Source organism: Citrus clementina, unplaced genomic scaffold, assembly GCF_000493195.1.
Source record: "Citrus clementina cultivar Clemenules unplaced genomic scaffold, Citrus_clementina_v1.0 scaffold_8, whole genome shotgun sequence".
NCBI classification, from domain to species: domain Eukaryota; kingdom Viridiplantae; phylum Streptophyta; class Magnoliopsida; order Sapindales; family Rutaceae; genus Citrus; species Citrus x clementina.
In genome coordinates this window covers 5407418-5424144 of record NW_006262022.1, presented here as the reverse complement: position 1 = coordinate 5424144, position 16727 = coordinate 5407418, and the positions used below count along the sequence as shown (strand labels likewise).

Here is a 16727-nt window from a genome sequence, read left to right as displayed (position 1 = left end):
TACAAAATTCATAAAAAGTAATTTTTACCATTTAAGAAGGAAGAACAGCAAATGATGATTTAATTATAAAATTCATAAAAGGTTAATTACATGGTCTTTTACGCTCCAGGGATAAAATTGACCTTTTATTAATTTTCTGTTACATATTAACTGAGTTTTAACGGAATGGTGGGAAAATACTAACAGTTTAAACGTTTGGTAATAAATTGATGGTTTTACCAAACCGTGGTACTGACATGATGTGTCAGAATACCTTTGGTGGGAAAATAATAATATCCCTAATAATTATTATTTCAATTTCTTTACTTTCTCTCTCTCCTTAGTGGATTTTGTTGAAGTTTTGATAACTTCGACTGGTTTAATCTAATGAATATTATTAGTTCTAGATCTAAAAATAAAATCTTATAGGACATACCCAAAAAACATTCGATGGCATAGGAAGATTGTTGTCGTAAAATAGAGCGAAACCAGCAAAGATTGTCGCCGGCAAAAGAGAGAGATGTTGGAGCCGTCGTCCAAGGAGCTCGCGAAGACGTGAATGGGAGAAATAGGAAAATAGTTAAAAAAAAGCTTTTACGCCGTTAACTTGGGGTGATTTAACTAAGTGACGTGGTTAGTACCCATCAGCTGCCAACTCAGGTTGTACAAAAAGATTTCTACAATAATTTGTACAAAAAGATTTCTACAATAATTTGTGGCTGTATCATTATTGATTCTTATATATCTTGGATTTTTACACTTTTCTCACTCATAAAGTTGGTTCCTGGAATCTCTCTTCCATAAAGTAAATTTTACGTGACAAATGTTGATGAATTACCTTTTAATTTCTAGGTGTTTCTGACTTTATAATTATTTTATATCAGGCACATAGGGCTACTTTACTTGATCACTGGTGTACTCACGTAGCGGGCATAATATGGTGTTACAAATTCCATCGAAAACCAAAAGAAAGGCCAACAACCAACAACCATAATGTTTATATATATATATAATTAAGATGGCAACAAGCCAATTATTTATTTCCTAAGGTCCCGCAAGCTGTAGCTCAGCAGAGTAGGGTTACACAAACTGATTGAGGTACTCATCAACTGTAGTGTATTTGACACCAGGATAAAGCCGCGACGCCTCAACTCCAAACGATGGTTCAATCTCGAAGTTGGTTTGATCTCCCTTCACGAAAACAGAGCGCTGAACTGATAATATCACGTCGACTGGAGGTGCAGCTGGTGCAGCTTCTGCAACATTTTGGGGAAGACAGTATCAATAAGGCACAAAATTTATTGCTCTCTTTGATAAAATTTAAAAAGTAAGTGTTTTCAACTGATTTTGGGGTAAGAAAAACCAAACCAATCTAGAACAATAAATTTGTTATTTTGAGGGGAGATGGGGTACCTCACTGGTTTGTTGTGTGCGGTGCGGTGCGGTGTATCTGAAATTCTGGGGAGGTGAGAAGGGGAGAAAGAGTGGTAACAATGGTGAAAGGTCATAAACAAGAGAGGTGTCCTTCCAAATGAGCTCCACGCCTGCAAAACAGTGAAATAGAGGTTAGAGGTAAAGCCGGGGTACCCCGGCGTTCACACTCCGACGCTCAAGTTAGCAAACTCAAGCTTTTATGGCAAAGAGAGCTAGCTAGCCCTCTGTAAATTAGGGTTTAAGGTTGAAGAAAACCTCTTTTTTGGAGTGTGAGTGTTTTTGGGCGAATGAGAGCATGCCCTAGAATGAAACCTAGGCACCTTTATATATGGAGTACCTCAGCTGCCACGTGGCATACCCTTTTTGGCTAACGTCCTTTTACCTCTTTATAATTGTTTTTGGGCCGTTATTTGAATGTTCGCGGCGTATCTCATCTTTTGGAAACGTGGCGCGCGCTGGAGAGTGGTCCAGGGTACCTCTGCAGTAGCTGTTGGGTAGGCGGCTAGGGACCACTGTCCTTGGGACAGTGTCCTTCACTTTTGGCAGAGGTAGCAGGCGGCTGTCCCTCCTTTTAGCACGTCGCTTTTGATTCCTAATTCTGAAAAAATCAAATGATATCTTTTAGGAGGCGGAGACGTTTCTCATGGCGGGTATTTTTGGTGGATTCTCTTGCATTCGCTTTTCCGGATACCTCGAATTACATGGGGTATCCCCAATTACGCGGGGTACCCCTATCTGTATGGGGTACCTCTATTTGTATGGGGTACCTCATATTATATGGGGTACCTCTATTTGTGTGGGATACCTCTAATTGTGCAGGGTACCTCTATTTATACGGGGTACCTCAAGTCATGCTGGGCACCTCGGATTATGCAGGGTATCTCCGATTGTGCTGATATCATTCCATTGGCTGACACGTGGCGCTCTATTACCTTTCCTACTTTTCCCTCAAACAACATCCCCCTAGTTTCTTTTTGGTGAGAAGTATTGGAGGCAAAAGAAACTCATTGTATGAGTGACACGTGGCGACGCGGCCGGACCGGAGGGTACCTTGCTTAGCTTCTTCCCTTGACTAAACTTTGTGTACTTCAAACTAAAAGTCGTCTCTTTGTCTTTTCCTTTTCCCGCTTTTTTTTTTTTTTTTTTGACGATGAGAAAGAACAGTTGTCTTCATATGTCTCTCTCCTTTTTCTTGGGAAGTGGCAGCCGTCTGACACGCAGTTTGAATTTTGAAAATACAAATCTCACTCAGACATCCCCGAACTCCTTTCTTGGGCAACGTGTTCTGTCAGGTTGAATTTAAAACTCCTGACGTGTGTCAAAATTTTGAAAATCCCCAAACGAACTCCAAAAAATTGATTATTTCCAGTAGCCTTTTTCTTCCATAATTTCGTCTCTTCTTCTAAATGCATCAACATCATCAAAAAATTTTTTTTTTTTTTTTTTTTTTTACTTCCTTTCGTCTTCCCCTAGGTTTTATTCTTTCTTCCCTCTTTTTCTTTTATTTCCTTCTCTTTCCGTTTTCTCTTCTTTCTCTTTCTCTCTTTTCTTTCTTCCTTTTCTTTCATTCTTTTTTCTATTTCTCTCTCGGCTGGCGTTGATCTAGTACGTTTTCCGGCGTGGATCTCGGCTGCTGCAGTGGCGGTTTTGGGCTCCAGATCTGGTCGGTTCAAGGCGATTTCCGGCGGCTCACGGCGAGATCTCAGTCCGGCGATACACACGGTAACCCTCCCCTTCATCGTTTCTTCATTTTTCCCTTGGTGCTTTCTCTCTTCCTTCCTTTTTCTTCTCTCTTTTTCTTCTCTCTTTTTCTTTTCTCTTTTTCGTTTCGGCTTGGTGTTTTTCTCTGTGATTTCCGGCGTCGGTTTGGTGTGGTTGCGGCCGGCGTCGGTTCGGTGGCTGCAGCTGCGGCAGCCGGCGTCGGTTTGGTGGTTTCCGGCGTTAGTTTAACGGCTGCAGCTTCTCGATTTTTCTCTTTTTTTTTTTTTTTTTTTTTTTTTGGCCGACGTCCTCCTTTGCATTTTTCCGACGTCGGTTCTTCTTGGTGGCGGCAGCTGCGGCGATCGGCGTCGGTTCGGTGGCTACGGCGGTCGGCGTCGGTTCTCGGTGGTTGCAGCCATTACAGCCGACGCCGGTTACTGCAGCTTCTTCGTTCTTCATTTTATTTATTTACTTATTTATAAACAATTACATATATATAAGCTTTATTTTTTATTTTTATACTTGCATATTTTTACTTACTGTTTTTGGTTGCCTGCAGCTTCGTCTTGCCACGATTTTCAATCCCGATCTACTGAGTTGGTGAACCATAGGTATCCCTCATCATTTCTCCTCCTTTGGCGTATTTACAGTGGCGCTATTTTGCATACTCTGAGAAAAATTTATTTTTGGTTTTTGTTGTGTTTGTTTGTTTTTTTTTTTTTTTTTTTGTTGGTTGGTGTTTGCATTTGGTGGTTGATGTGTGGTGGATGGTGCTTGGTATGGACATGTTGCTGTTTGGGAAACGTGTGGTTTGCTGGATGTGTCGTTGGGGGCTTGTGGATGTGTTGTTTGGGGAACTTGTGGATGTGTTGTTGGGGGCTTGTGGATGTGTTGTTGGGGGAAAGTAGATGGGTAAGAAACACACGGGACCCGTGATGAAACGACGTAAAGTTGGGGCTAGTAGGGTTGACAGCCCTTCTGCGGGTTCCCCTTCCCACATCTCCATTAGCGAGGGGGATCGGTCCCCTCCTAGTTCCTCCAAGAGTTGTAATTCTCGTTCTGAGCCCCCTCCCCCTAGGAGTACCCCTCGTGTCAGCCCACGCTTTCCTAGTAAACGGCCTACCCCCCATCCTCGAAAGAAGGGTAAGCCAACCAAGCCTAAGGTTCCAGCTCGTTCCTCGGTCCAGCCGCCTAAGTCTCCCCCTGCCACACCTTCAAAATCTAGCAACCCTTTTTCCCTAGGCATTATGAGGGCTATTTTAGGGGACTTAGAACAAATTAGAGCCAAATACAATATTCCTCCGTCTGTCCAGCTTAGGGTACCCCATGTAGATGAGCGACCCGAGTGTCCAAAGTCTGATGGGATTGCTCTCCATATCGACCTCTTCGATCTAGGACTCCGCCTGCCCCTCCAACCATTCTTTATGAAAATGTTTAGTTATTTGGGGGTAGCTCCTGGGCAGCTGTCCCTTCCAGGGTGGAGGACACTGACGGGCTTACATGTGTTATGGTTGGAGGTCGTGAAGCGCGACATTTCTGTTCGGGAGTTGAGGGGCCTTTACCAATTCAAGAAGCCTAAGGGTCCCGGCATTGCTTACTTCTCCCCCTGGGGTGATCATGGCTACATCGTTGAGGGGAACCCCGCCTTGAAGAAGGGTTACCGAAAGGGATGGTTTGTCGCTGAGGGTAGGTGGGGGACAGAGACTCTGGGTGAGAAGGGCGACTCCGTGGAGGTTCCCCATTCCTTCAACGTAGACTGTAAGTATCTCCCTTACTTATGGTTCTTTATCGGAATCTTTCGCCTGAATGTCTCGCTAACCTTGAGTTCTTTATGCTTTCGCAGGTGTGACATGGGCTAAAGGATCATGCCCAGTTCAGGAGGTGGGGAGAGAGGTGAAGAAGTTTGTGGACAGGCTTCGAGGTGCACATAGGGGTAGTGATGTGCTGGAGGAGAGCCGATTATGGAGAGCGGGGCTGATTGACCGAAGTCCTACACCTGCTCCTGGGGGTGACTCATGTATGATTTGGGTGTCGGGGGGTATCCTATTATTACTTATGGGACTGGGGTACCCCATTATCATTGCATTCTTCGTTTCGCTTCCCCGCTTTCCTTTTCCCATTTTTTACTTTTGCAGTACTTAGTACTTGTCCAGCTAACATAACTTTTGTGCATTGGGTGCAGTCATGGAATCGACGGGTGACGCTTTTGACGCCTTCTTCCAAGCGGTAGTGGGCGGTGCTTCCGGATCTCAGGATTCGGCGGTACCCCCGAAAGGCTCCCGACCTCCTCGAGCTCCCGGTCCAAAGGGGAAATCTCAGGGCACCTCCCACAGCGGGTCGAAAGGTACCCCTCGCTCGAAGAAGAGAAAATTCGGGCTGGTTTCTACTTTCCCTGATGAGTTACGTGAGGGTGACTTAGACCCGGCTTCTAACAAGGAGGTTTCGCACTTGGCTCGCCACTTTTACTACTCTGCTGAAAATGTTACCTCCGAGGTTGCTGAAGAGGCTGACAAGATGAGCTTGAGCCAGCGTTACGGTCAAGCACTTAGGGCTACCCAAGAGGTAGGCTTTCCCGGGGTACCCCGGGTGTACTCTTCATCATTTTCTTTTTACTTATTTAATCTTTTTTGTCATACACATATATTTAACATGTCTTTCATGACCCGCAGGCATCCTTTCTCCTTAGCCACTACCTTCCGGATCTCGACTCCCTTGTTGTCGCACAGTCAGAGGTCAACAAGTTAAGGAGTGAGCTTCAAAGCCATCAATCTCGTGAGGATCAGCTCGCTCGAGAAGTTAAAACTCTGCAAGAACGCATTGCTGGCCTGTCGGGAGAGAAAGCTAGGGTGGAGAAGGATTGTGAGGAGTTGAGGGCCACCAACGGAGATCTGCTATCTCGACAAAAGACGATGGCGGAGGATGCATTCTCACTCATCATGACGGAGGTGTAGAGTGTGGATCCGGAGTTGGAGGTACCCCGCGTGCAGAAATTTGTCAACAAGGCTACGATTCTGAAGACGATTGCAGAAAGGAAGAAGTCTTCTCAGGCACGGTCGGGTACCCCTTCCGGGTCGCCTAGGGTACCCCGTGCGCTCCAGCCGTTGCCTGCCTCGGATGCCCCTACTTCGGCTGCTCATATTCCGGGTACCTCGGAGTCCTCTGCAGATCGCCCTCTAGAGACGGATGTTGGGGATGGCGTTCCCCCCTCGGTGTAGCCTTTTCATTGTGCCCTTGTTTTTCGGATCTATCCATATTTTGTTGTTTGGACCTTGTTTCTTTCCTTTTGGTTTCCTGGGATATTTTGTATGATTGAGACTTCACTTTTGTTATGATACTATGCCACCGAGCCCTTTTATACTTTGCATTCTTGTTATTTTGCAAATGAATGCTTGGCTAAACTGTTATCTTGTAAATGCTTAGGGTACCTCTCATTTTTTTGAAATGGGGTACCCCTGGTACCTTAACAACGATTCAGCATCAGGCGCCTGCTGGTTTACACAGATCGGCGAGTTTGGTGCATGCCCTTCTCGGCAACCTTGGCAGATTTCCCACAAATAGGTCATCAAAACATCATCGCGACATCTCGATCAAAAATTGAAAGTGCGTAATTGGTCCAACCAATCAATTTCTTATTCTTTCGAAGTTCTCTCCGAATTTTTGAATAGCTTACCCCCTACTTTGCTCAAGTACGAGGACGGAGGTGTGGGTGTTCTCATACCTAAGCCGAACCTCGTGCCGCTAGGGTATGACGGTTTTTCTTCACCCTCGGGTCCTCTTTGACCCTCCCTCTCTTTGTCTATGTAGCTCGGTCCTGCTTCCGCAGAAAGGCTATCCCTGGGCTGTTCCCTCTGTTGCCCCTCTTGGCTTTACATAGATCGTCACGATCTTGGCATATCAGGTACCCTGACTGGTCCTGTGTTTGGTTAGTCATAATTGACAAGCGTATGGCGAGAATTGCATATAACCAGATGCAAGGGTATATTAATGGCGATAAGTGAATATAATCCGTATTCTAAGATCGAAATGGCGAAAAATAAAGGAGATATCATACTTGCAAAGAAAGAAAATGCATTTATAGATAACGAAAGCGTTGATCAGTACATGACTTAGCTTTGTTATCCTAAGGAGAATGGGAGACCGCAAGACCTCCTACTCTTTTCATTTGAAAATTAAAGAAACTTCTAAAGTTGCAACTGACCAACATAGGGCATTTGGGGTACCCCATTTGGCCTACCACCCAAAAACATTAAAGAAAGCATTAAATAAAGCAAAAGACTAAAGGTTAAGACACTGTCCTTTAGTAATATTTCCGTAGCATTGCAGCATTCCAGGGGTGCCTCACTATTGTGCCATCCATGTGGAGTAGCCTGTATGCACCTGTCCCAACGGGTTTGTCGATGCGGTAGGGTCCTTCCCAATTCGTCCCAAAAGCGCCTTCGCAGGGTACCCTAGTGTTCTGAGTTACCCTTCTCAAGACCAAGTCTCCTTTCTTGAAGGATCGAGGGCGTACCCTTTTTTCATATAGACCCGAAATGCGATGCTGATATATGGTGGTCCTCAATTCTGCTCTTGCCCTTTTTTCAGCCACCAAATCAAGGTTTGAAGCAACCAAGGAGGTGTTCTCGGCCTCATCAAAGTATTCAACCCTGTGAGAGGGTACCCCAATTTCTGCTGGAATCACTGCGTCAACACTGAATGTGAGGGAAAACGGGGTCTCCCTGGTGGAGGTGTTTTGAGTAGTTCGGTACGCCCACAGTACCCCAGGTAGCTCGTCTACCCATGCTCCCTTTCTTTCTTCTAGCTTCTTCTTCAGGATACCTTTGATAATCTTGTTAACGGCTTCGACTTGCCCATTAGATTGGGGATGGGCAGGTGTAGCAAATCGGTTGGCGATCCCCAACTCCGAACAAAAGCTTCGAAATTTGTCATTATCGAATTGCTTGCCGTTATCACTGACAATTGCATAGGGGATTCCAAATCTGCAAATGAGGTTCTTCCAAATGAATTCGGTGGTTTTCCTTTCTGTGATGCTTGTTAGTGGCTCCGCTTCCGCCCATTTTGTAAAATAATCTACCGCCACGATTGCATGTTTTGCTTGTCCCCTCCCGGTAGGTAACGGGCCAATGAGGTCCACTCCCCACATAGCAAAGGGCCAAGGGGAAGATATAACTGTTAGCTTCTCTGGGGGTAGGTGGGGTACCCTGGCGAACCTTTGGCATTTGTCACAGCTTCGTACCATATTCTTGGCATCTTCCCGCATGGTTGGCCAGTAGTACCCCTGACGGAGAGCTTTTTGCGCCAGTGATTGTGCTCCATAATGATTGCCACAAATCCCCTCATGTATCTCCCTCATGACATACTCGGCCTCGTCGCTTCCCAAGCATTTAAGATAAGGAAGAGTGAAGCCTCTTCTGTATAGGGTACCCTGGATCAAGCAATACCGGGCAGCTTTATACTTTAATCTTCTTGCTTCACTTTTATCGGAGGGGAGGTCTCCGTCCTTGAGGTACCTTATGATAGGCTCCATCCAAAGCCCCTCGTTGGACAGCCATCCTACTTCCAATGGCTCTGGGAGACCAACACTGGGTGCGGGTATGTGTTCTGTTGTGATGGGGCCAGATGATTGGGCTATCCCAAGGGATGCCATTTTCGCTAGGGTGTCGGCTTCGCTGTTCTCCAGTCGGGGTACCCGTTCCACCTTAACCTCACAAAATTGGGACATCAACTCTCTGGTTTTCCCGAGGTACCCTTTCATGTTTTCCTCTTTCGCTTGATATTGTGTGGTAATTTGGCTTACCACCAACTGGGAGTCGCTCTTGACGTGTACCCTTTTCGCTCCCAAAGCCTTCGACATCCTCAGCCCCGCTATGATGGCCTCGTATTCGGCTTCGTTGTTTGAAGCCTTGAATCCAAATTGCAAGGCGTAGCATATTTTCACCTTATTCGGGTCGATTATAATAACTCCTGCACCACTTCCGTGTGAGTTAGAGGAACCGTCTACATATATTTCCCAGACCTGCCCCCGTTCATCGGTGGGTGGGGTATCTAACAGGTATCTCAAGTCACCTTCACCACTTGAGTCATTGGCGAATTCCGCAATAAAATCAGCGATGGCCTGTGCTTTAATCTCCAAACGAGGCTTGAAAATTATGTCGAACTCGCTTAATTCAAGGGACCATCGGAGAAGCCTTCCGGACATGTCTAACTTCTGGAGGATTTGCCGAAGGGGAAGGTTGGTGACGACCGCAATGGTGTGAGCCTGAAAATATGGTCTGAGCTTCCGTGCGGAGACCACCAATGCCAAAATGATCTTCTCAGATGTGGGGTACCTCTTTTCGGCATCAACCATAGCCTTACTAGTGTAGTAAATAGGTCGTTGTACCCCATTATCATCCTCTCGGAGTAACACAGAGCTGGTGGCATGCTCAGATACGGCGAGATACAACAAAAGCACCTCTCCCGGCTCAGGTTTGGCAAGTAGTGGAGCATTCACGAGGTACCCCTTCAGTTCTTGGAAAGCCTCTTCGCAATCGGGTGTCCATTGGAGCTTCTTGCCAGTCTTCAAAGCTTTGAAAAAAGGCTTACACCGGTCAGTAGCCTTGGAGATGAAGCGGCTCAGAGCAGCTACCCGGCCCGCCAAGCTTTGAACCTCCTTGATGGTGCTTGGCGATTTCATGTCAAGAACCGCGCGAATTTTATCGGGGTTGGCTTCAATCCCCCGCTGTTGTACCATGAACCCAAGAAATTTTCTCGAGGTGACCCCGAATGCACACTTTTCAGGGTTAAGCCGCATATGGTGTTTTCTCAAAACGGTAAAGGTATCTCTGAGGTGCCCCAAGTGTTCCCCCGCATGCACCGATTTGGTGATCATATCGTCTATGTACACCTCCATGGTGCGCCCGATTTGTTCCTTGAAAATTTTGTTCACCAGCCGTTGATAGGTAGCCCCGGCATTCTTCAAACCGAATGGCATAACCTTATAACAGTATAATCCACGGTTGGTGATGAAAGCCGTTTTCTCTTGATCGGGTTCATACATCGGAATTTGGTTGTACCCGGAGAAGGCGTCCATAAAACTAAGCATCTCATGCCCCGCTGTTGCATCAACCAGCTGGTCCACCCGAGGAAGCGGGAAGCTATCCTTGGGGCAGGACTTGGTCAAATCAGTGAAGTCCACACACATGCGCCACTTTCCGTTTGATTTCTTGACTAGAACAACGTTGGATACCCAATCAGGGTACACTGCTTCCCGGATAAACCTTGCGGCTAATAGGCGGTCTACCTCTTGTTCAATTGCATCATACCTCTCTTGGTTGAAGGCGCGATGCTTCTGTTTGACCGGTTTATTATGCGGGCTGACATTGAGTTTGTGACAAGAGAGGGAAGGTGGGATACCCGGCATATCCGAGTGGGACCAAGCGAATACATCGTGGTGCTCGCGTAGAAATGTGATGAGCTTCTCTCTTTGTTCTTCCGAGAGGTTGGAGCCTACTTTCACTGTCTTTGTTGGGTCGGTGGCACAAATCGAGACTGAAATAAGGTCTTCAACTGGGGTACCCCGCTTTTCATCTTTCAATATTCGGGGATCCAAAGGTGCCTCAACTTCACATCTGGGCTCCTCCTGGTCCCCGTGGGGTACCCTCGAGCTATCCCCCGTAACTGCTTCTACCCCCATTGGTGAAGACTCCAACTGTTTTCGTGGGTGGGCTACCTGAGGAGATTTTTTGAGTACTGCTCTCCGCTGTCTAGCAAGTGCTCGCTTTGAAGGGGAAGGTGTGGGCTGGCTGCCACTGGGGTACCCCTTCATTGGCGGATCAGAAGCTATTTGGTAAGTGACTTTGAAGGCCACAGAATAACATCCACGAGCCGATTGCTGGTCCCCTTTAATGGTGATAACTTCTTGGGCGGCTGGGACTTTCATGGCGAGGTAGTGCATGGATACCACCGCTTTAGTTGCTACTAAGAACGGCCTACCCAATATAATATTGTAGGCACCCGGGTGATCTACAATAAGAAAATCAATCATATGAACAACACGGTGAGGTACCTTACCAAGTGTAACGGGCAGCGTAATGATGCCTTTTGGTATAACCATATCTCCGGCGAACCCAATAAGAGGCGTAGCATATGGGGTGATCTTTGGCGACTCAATCAATAGTTGATCCAATGCGCTTTTGAAAATGATGTCAACGGAGCTACCGGTATCTACGAGAGTTCTTGCTACCTTACCAGTGGGTAATTACGAAGGCATCGTCGTGGGGGTACGAGATGCCCTCCGCATCTTTTTCTGTAAAAAAGATAGGCGGGGGATGGTGGGGTACCTTCGGTGTACCCCATTCATTAAGGTTGACTTCTCTGCCCATATTGGTGGTTATCGACAACGATCTACCATAGCCTTTGATAGCCCTCCTAGATTGGCCCGCTAAAGTCGGTCCGCCCATGATCATCCGGACATACACGCCTTTCTTGTGTCCAGGGGGTACCTCTCGTTCAAGGCTACCATCAGCTACCCGCTTGCCCTTATCCTGCTCCGCAGATTTCCGAGCTTCTCTCATGCCAGTAACAAATTCTTTGAGGTACCCGCTGAGAATCAAAGATTCAATTTCCTCTCGCAAGGTGAAGCACTCGGCTGTGCTGTGACCAAAGTCCTCATGGAACTCGCAATACTTCAGGCTACGCTTCATGTTGGGGTACTTCTTCATTGGCTTAGGAGGACGGAGGAGGCCGCTATCCCGAATATGATAGAATATCTGCTCTGGAGATCGATTCAGTGGGTGGTAAGACTCGTACCGAGGCCTTGGTGGTGGCTCTCGCTGATCCGGTGGTGGCGATCTTGGAGGTTGGGGTACCCTTGAGGTACCCTGAGGGTTATACCCTCGTCCCCGCAGGGCAACCCGTGGAGGGCTCCGTGCTCGGGGTACCCTAGGTATTGGGGCCTCCACTCTCTTGGGCTTCTCCTTATTCTTTGTAACATCGACCTTATCTTCTTGGCGCTTCAATTGGCATTTTTCGTCCATCTCCACTTGCTGCAACGCCCGAGAACGGGCTTCCCCATATGAAAGTGGGCGCTTCTTTTGAAAAGAACGCCATAACTTGCCCAACCTCAAATTTTTCTCAAAATGGGTCAATGTGTATTGGTTTCCAAATGCTCCGGTTCGCAGCACCTCTTGGTGGAAACGACTCACATACTCCGCCAAAGGCTCGGCTTCCCCTTGCTTGATAAAGGCAAGTTTGGAGGCTACCCTATCTTGAGTGGATGCATAGGAAAACTCTTTAGTAAATTCGGATAGCAATTGGTGTAGGGAAGATATGCTACCCGCTTTCAAAGAGCGAAACCATGACTTCGCGGGGCCCGTGAGTGTGTGGGTAAACATCCTACACATGGCGCTCTCATCTACACCCTTGATAAGCATTTGGTCGCGGTATAACTCAGCATGCTCCGAGGGATCAGTGGTACCCGAGTATTGGGGTATCTGAGGCATGGCGAACGCCTCGGGGAGAGCTGCCGTCCTAATCTCCATAGTGAATGGTGACTGGTAGGTCATTGGTGTTGGTGCAGCTGTGATGTTTTGCTTCTCGGAGAGGAGCTTCACTTGGGCTTCTAGGTTCTCCATCTTTTCCACAAGTTCGAGGGGTACCCTCGGTGTACCCGATGATGTCGCCGCCATTTGAGAAGCCCTTTTGGCATTTAGCTTCTCACGGAGATCCTCGTGGGTACGCTTTGCACGCCTCGTACCCTGGCTGCTGCGGGAATTGCAAGAGGCGGTGGAACGCTCGTCGCGAGAGCCCACGGTTTGAAACTTAGAATGGGTACCCGATGGCCTAGGCTTTGGCTTGCTGGCCTCGGGTACCCCTCTTCTGACCATAGCTTGGTCGTCCGTTTGAGGTGGCGGAGCTTCTAGCATCACTGGTGGAAGCGAACTTTCGGGTGCTCGAGATCCGACCGCCCTAAGTATTGCGTGGGCAAGATCCTCAAAACGCTTGTGCGAAATAGGTTCCTCTTCTTGGCGAACACCTGTCGATTGCTTGATACCTTTGCCCTTGCTGATGCGGGCTACCCTTCTTGCGGGATCACTATCTTCACTGCTGCTGTCATCTCTCATCCTTGTAGGATCCCCCATTAAACCTTCGGGAGGTACGTCGGGTGCCATGTATTGGAGTACACACAACAACTAGTTTGGTAACCTCGGTGGAGGCTTTTTGTGCGACTTCCCCACAGACGGCGCCAATTGTTTTCAACTGATTTTGGGGTAAGAAAAACCAAACCAATCTAGAACAATAAATTTGTTATTTTGAGGGGAGATGGGGTACCTCACTGGTTTGTTGTGTGCGGTGCGGTGCGGTGTATCTGAAATTCTGGGGAGGTGAGAAGGGGAGAGAGAGTGGTAACAATGGTGAAAGGTCATAAACAAGAGAGGTGTCCTTCCAAATGAGCTCCACGCCTGCAAAACAGTGAAATAGAGGTTAGAGGTAAAGCCGGGGTACCCCGGCGTTCACACTCCGACGCTCAAGTTAGCAAACTCAAGCTTTTATGGCAAAGAGAGCTAGCTAGCCCTCTGTAAATTAGGGTTTAAGGTTGAAGAAAACCTCTTTTTTGGAGTGTGAGTGTTTTTGGGCGAATGAGAGCATGCCCTAGAATGAAACCTAGGCACCTTTATATATGGAGTACCTCAGCTGCCACGTGGCATACCCTTTTTGGCTAACGTCCTTTTACCTCTTTATAATTGTTTTTGGGCCGTTATTTGAATGTTCGCGGCGTATCTCATCTTTTGGAAACGTGGCGCGCGCTGGAGAGTGGTCCAGGGTACCTCTGCAGTAGCTGTCGGGTAGGCGGCTAGGGACCACTGTCCTTGGGACAGTGTCCTTCACTTTTGGCAGAGGTAGCAGGCGGCTGTCCCTCCTTTTAGCACGTCGCTTTTGATTCCTAATTCTGACAAAATCAAATGATATCTTTTAGGAGGCGGAGACGTTTCTCATGGCGGGTATTTTTGGTGGATTCTCTTGCATTCGCTTTTCCGGATACCTCGAATTACATGGGGTATCCCCAATTACGCGGGGTACCCCTATCTGTATGGGGTACCTCTATTTGTATGGGGTACCTCATATTATATGGGGTACCTCTATTTGTGTGGGATACCTCTAATTGTGCAGGGTACCTCTATTTATACGGGGTACCTCAAGTCATGCCGGGCACCTCGGATTATGCAGGGTACCTCCGATTGTGCTGATATCATTCCATTGGCTGACACGTGGCGCTCTATTATCTTTCCTACTTTTCCCTCAAACAGTAAGAATTATAGCTAACCCTGAATATTCTTTAGGACTTGCTCCTCTGGAACGTACACCCTATCGAGGGTTTTGCCAATCTTTCTCTCCCACAAGGACACAAGATCATTGAATGAGTAAATATTACCAGGGGGTTTAATGTAAAGGATTTTGTTCAAGGTTCTCGGATCATCAACCGCTTTGATGGTGTAGGTTCCAATATCATTTTCCTCGTTATAGATCGCTGAAAATCAAATGACGAAGCCAGTGGATTTAGATTCATTCAACTATTTTGCAATGAAGACGTTTGGAATTATTGTGTTGCAGCTGTGATGTGGCAATTTAACAGCTAAAGTGTTTGGTCATTATTTAAAAGTCTATCCAAAGTTGAATACATGGATTCATTTAGTATTGAGGTGCTCCATTTAATATATATATATATATATATATATATATATATATTTTGACAAACTTCTTAGGGATCATAAGTTTTAATCAGACAAATGTTGGATAAAATCATCTCGGTTTAAAGTTAAGTCTGCAAATATTCATCAAACACTTTTGCAGTTAACTTTAAGTTACAGCTATGCAACAACCACACCGAACAGAGCGTAAGTTAGGTTGCTACACCTTCCATTGTACAGCAGTTTTAGGCCATAAAATTAACACCGTAGTAACAAACGGAGCCTTAATCATGGTTATTTCAACAGTCTTGCTATAAGCAATGACCTAAATTCATACCTTTTGGATTTCCATCGCCTAAGATGACAACTTTATACCTAGGTGGGGCAGTGGCCCCAGGCTGCGACAAATTGGGAAGGAAGTAGCCAGCAAAGAGATTCGATGCTACGTAAGTATACGGAATGCCTTCAGCCTCAACGGCTCGGCGGATTTTCGCCTTTATGGCAAATAAAGACTTTGCTGGCTCAACGGCGTGGACTCGATCAATGTCATTTCCAAATTCAGAAGGGAAGAATCTCTGGATAATAATAATCACATTCAACATCAATTAATTAATTGAGTCCATGCCATTGGTTTATAATTAATTATTTTAATTTTATTGACAATATTAATTATGCTATACCTTAACGTTACCGGCTTCTTTAATGGCAGCAATAATCTTGACCTGATCAGCTAATAAAGTGTGACCGACCGTTGATATCACCACGTCCACTTGTTTAATCGCCTTCACCAAACTCTCGTGATTCAACACATCTCCCTGCATAATAATAACAGCAACCAAAAAAAATTAAAAAATAATAATATCATTATGTATATTAAGTAGTAGATGCTACACTTCTACGTGTAAAAATGATCGGAATAAAAAATTAAGAAAAGAGAAAAATGAAAACGCACTATGACGAGATTGACGCCGAGGTTTTTGAAGTGATCGAGGAGTTGAGATTTGGAAGGACCAGAGATTGTGGATTCTCTCACGAGCACGAACGTCGGGTGGCCGGCTTTTACGCTCGCTTCGACAGTGAATTTACCGATATACCCTGTCCCGCCGATGAATAGAATCTTACTTTTCGATGCCATTTCTGAGACTCGTTCAGTTCAATTCCTGAGATTTTTTTTTTTTTTTCGTTTTGTTTTGAAATGATCAAATGGATAGATATTTTTTATCCGACAGTGGTGCCTTTAAATGTGCATGGAGCGTGTAAGCGAAGCAGTGCTTACATGCAGTTTCACGCTTGAGTGAAAGGATGAAAATGCCCTTGAGGTTTAAGGAGAAAAGCCATAATGTTTCTAGGTTTAAGGACTGAAAGCACGACTGTTGATATCTCTGAAATGACATAAGCATAACGCTGGCTCGTTTCCGGTTCGCAAATATCGCCGGATTCATTTTTTTTAGTTTTTCAGTTCGATTCTTAAACGGGCCAAATTTGGACTTTGTGACTGAATGCACGAAGGATGAAATTGTTGCAAAGTTAGGGTACCTTACAACTGTTGCAAGGTAGCTGGATACACATACGAATTCCAATTCAGTTTTAATTTTTTTTTTAAATTCAGTTTTAAAATGTTATGTATGTACCGTATGGTATTATCCCATTTAAATTTGTTTACATATTATATTCATCCGTCCAGCTATATTGACTTTGTGGTATGTTACCCTAAGTTTTTGTCATTTTATTGATTGACAGTTAGATATCTTTTTTTTTTATGTTAATATTATAATCTATAACCTATATTGTATGAGACTACAACTGATATTTACAAACATATTATGATTAAGTCTAGTTTATATTAGTTATTATTATACATGACCTAGATTTTTATCCTCCGCTCAATTATTTGTTATAATTAAAGAAGAAAATGAGCCCCCATAATACTTTTGTGGGGATTTG

At 45.7% G+C, this 16727-nt stretch overlaps 1 protein-coding gene across 2 annotated transcripts; it reads right to left on the bottom strand.

Annotated features, from left to right (window-relative positions):
* Nucleotides 1-1059: 1059 nt before the first annotated feature.
* Nucleotides 1060-15967, bottom strand: LOC18035121 (isoflavone reductase homolog PCBER). Of its 2 annotated transcripts, none has more exons than XM_006423246.2 (5): nt 15736-15967; nt 15464-15598; nt 15121-15358; nt 14420-14623; nt 1060-1235 (listed from the first exon to the last, which is right to left on the bottom strand). In XM_006423246.2, the coding sequence occupies exons 1-5, from the start codon at nt 15916-15918 to the stop codon at nt 1060-1062; spliced, it is 936 nt and encodes a 311-aa protein (XP_006423309.2). In that variant the 5' UTR covers nt 15919-15967. The 2 variants fall into 2 exon arrangements, with proteins under 2 accessions (XP_006423309.2, XP_024034775.1); XM_024179007.1 differs by having other exon boundaries at nt 1060-1223.
* Nucleotides 15968-16727: the final 760 nt, after the last annotated feature.

What these genes read in the sequence shown, in the direction of transcription:
- LOC18035121 (XM_006423246.2), bottom strand. Translation starts at nt 15,918, where the DNA reads ATGGCATCGAAAAGTAAGATTCTATTCATCGGCGGGACAGGGTATATC. An exon ending in AAGAAGCCGGTAACGTTAAG is followed by an intron (nt 15,359 to 15,463) that starts GTATAGCATAAT and finishes ATTATTATCCAG; the next exon opens with AGATTCTTCCCTTCTGAATT. An exon ending in AGGCGATGGAAATCCAAAAG is followed by an intron (nt 14,624 to 15,120) that starts GTATGAATTTAG and finishes TTTGATTTTCAG; the next exon opens with CGATCTATAACGAGGAAAAT.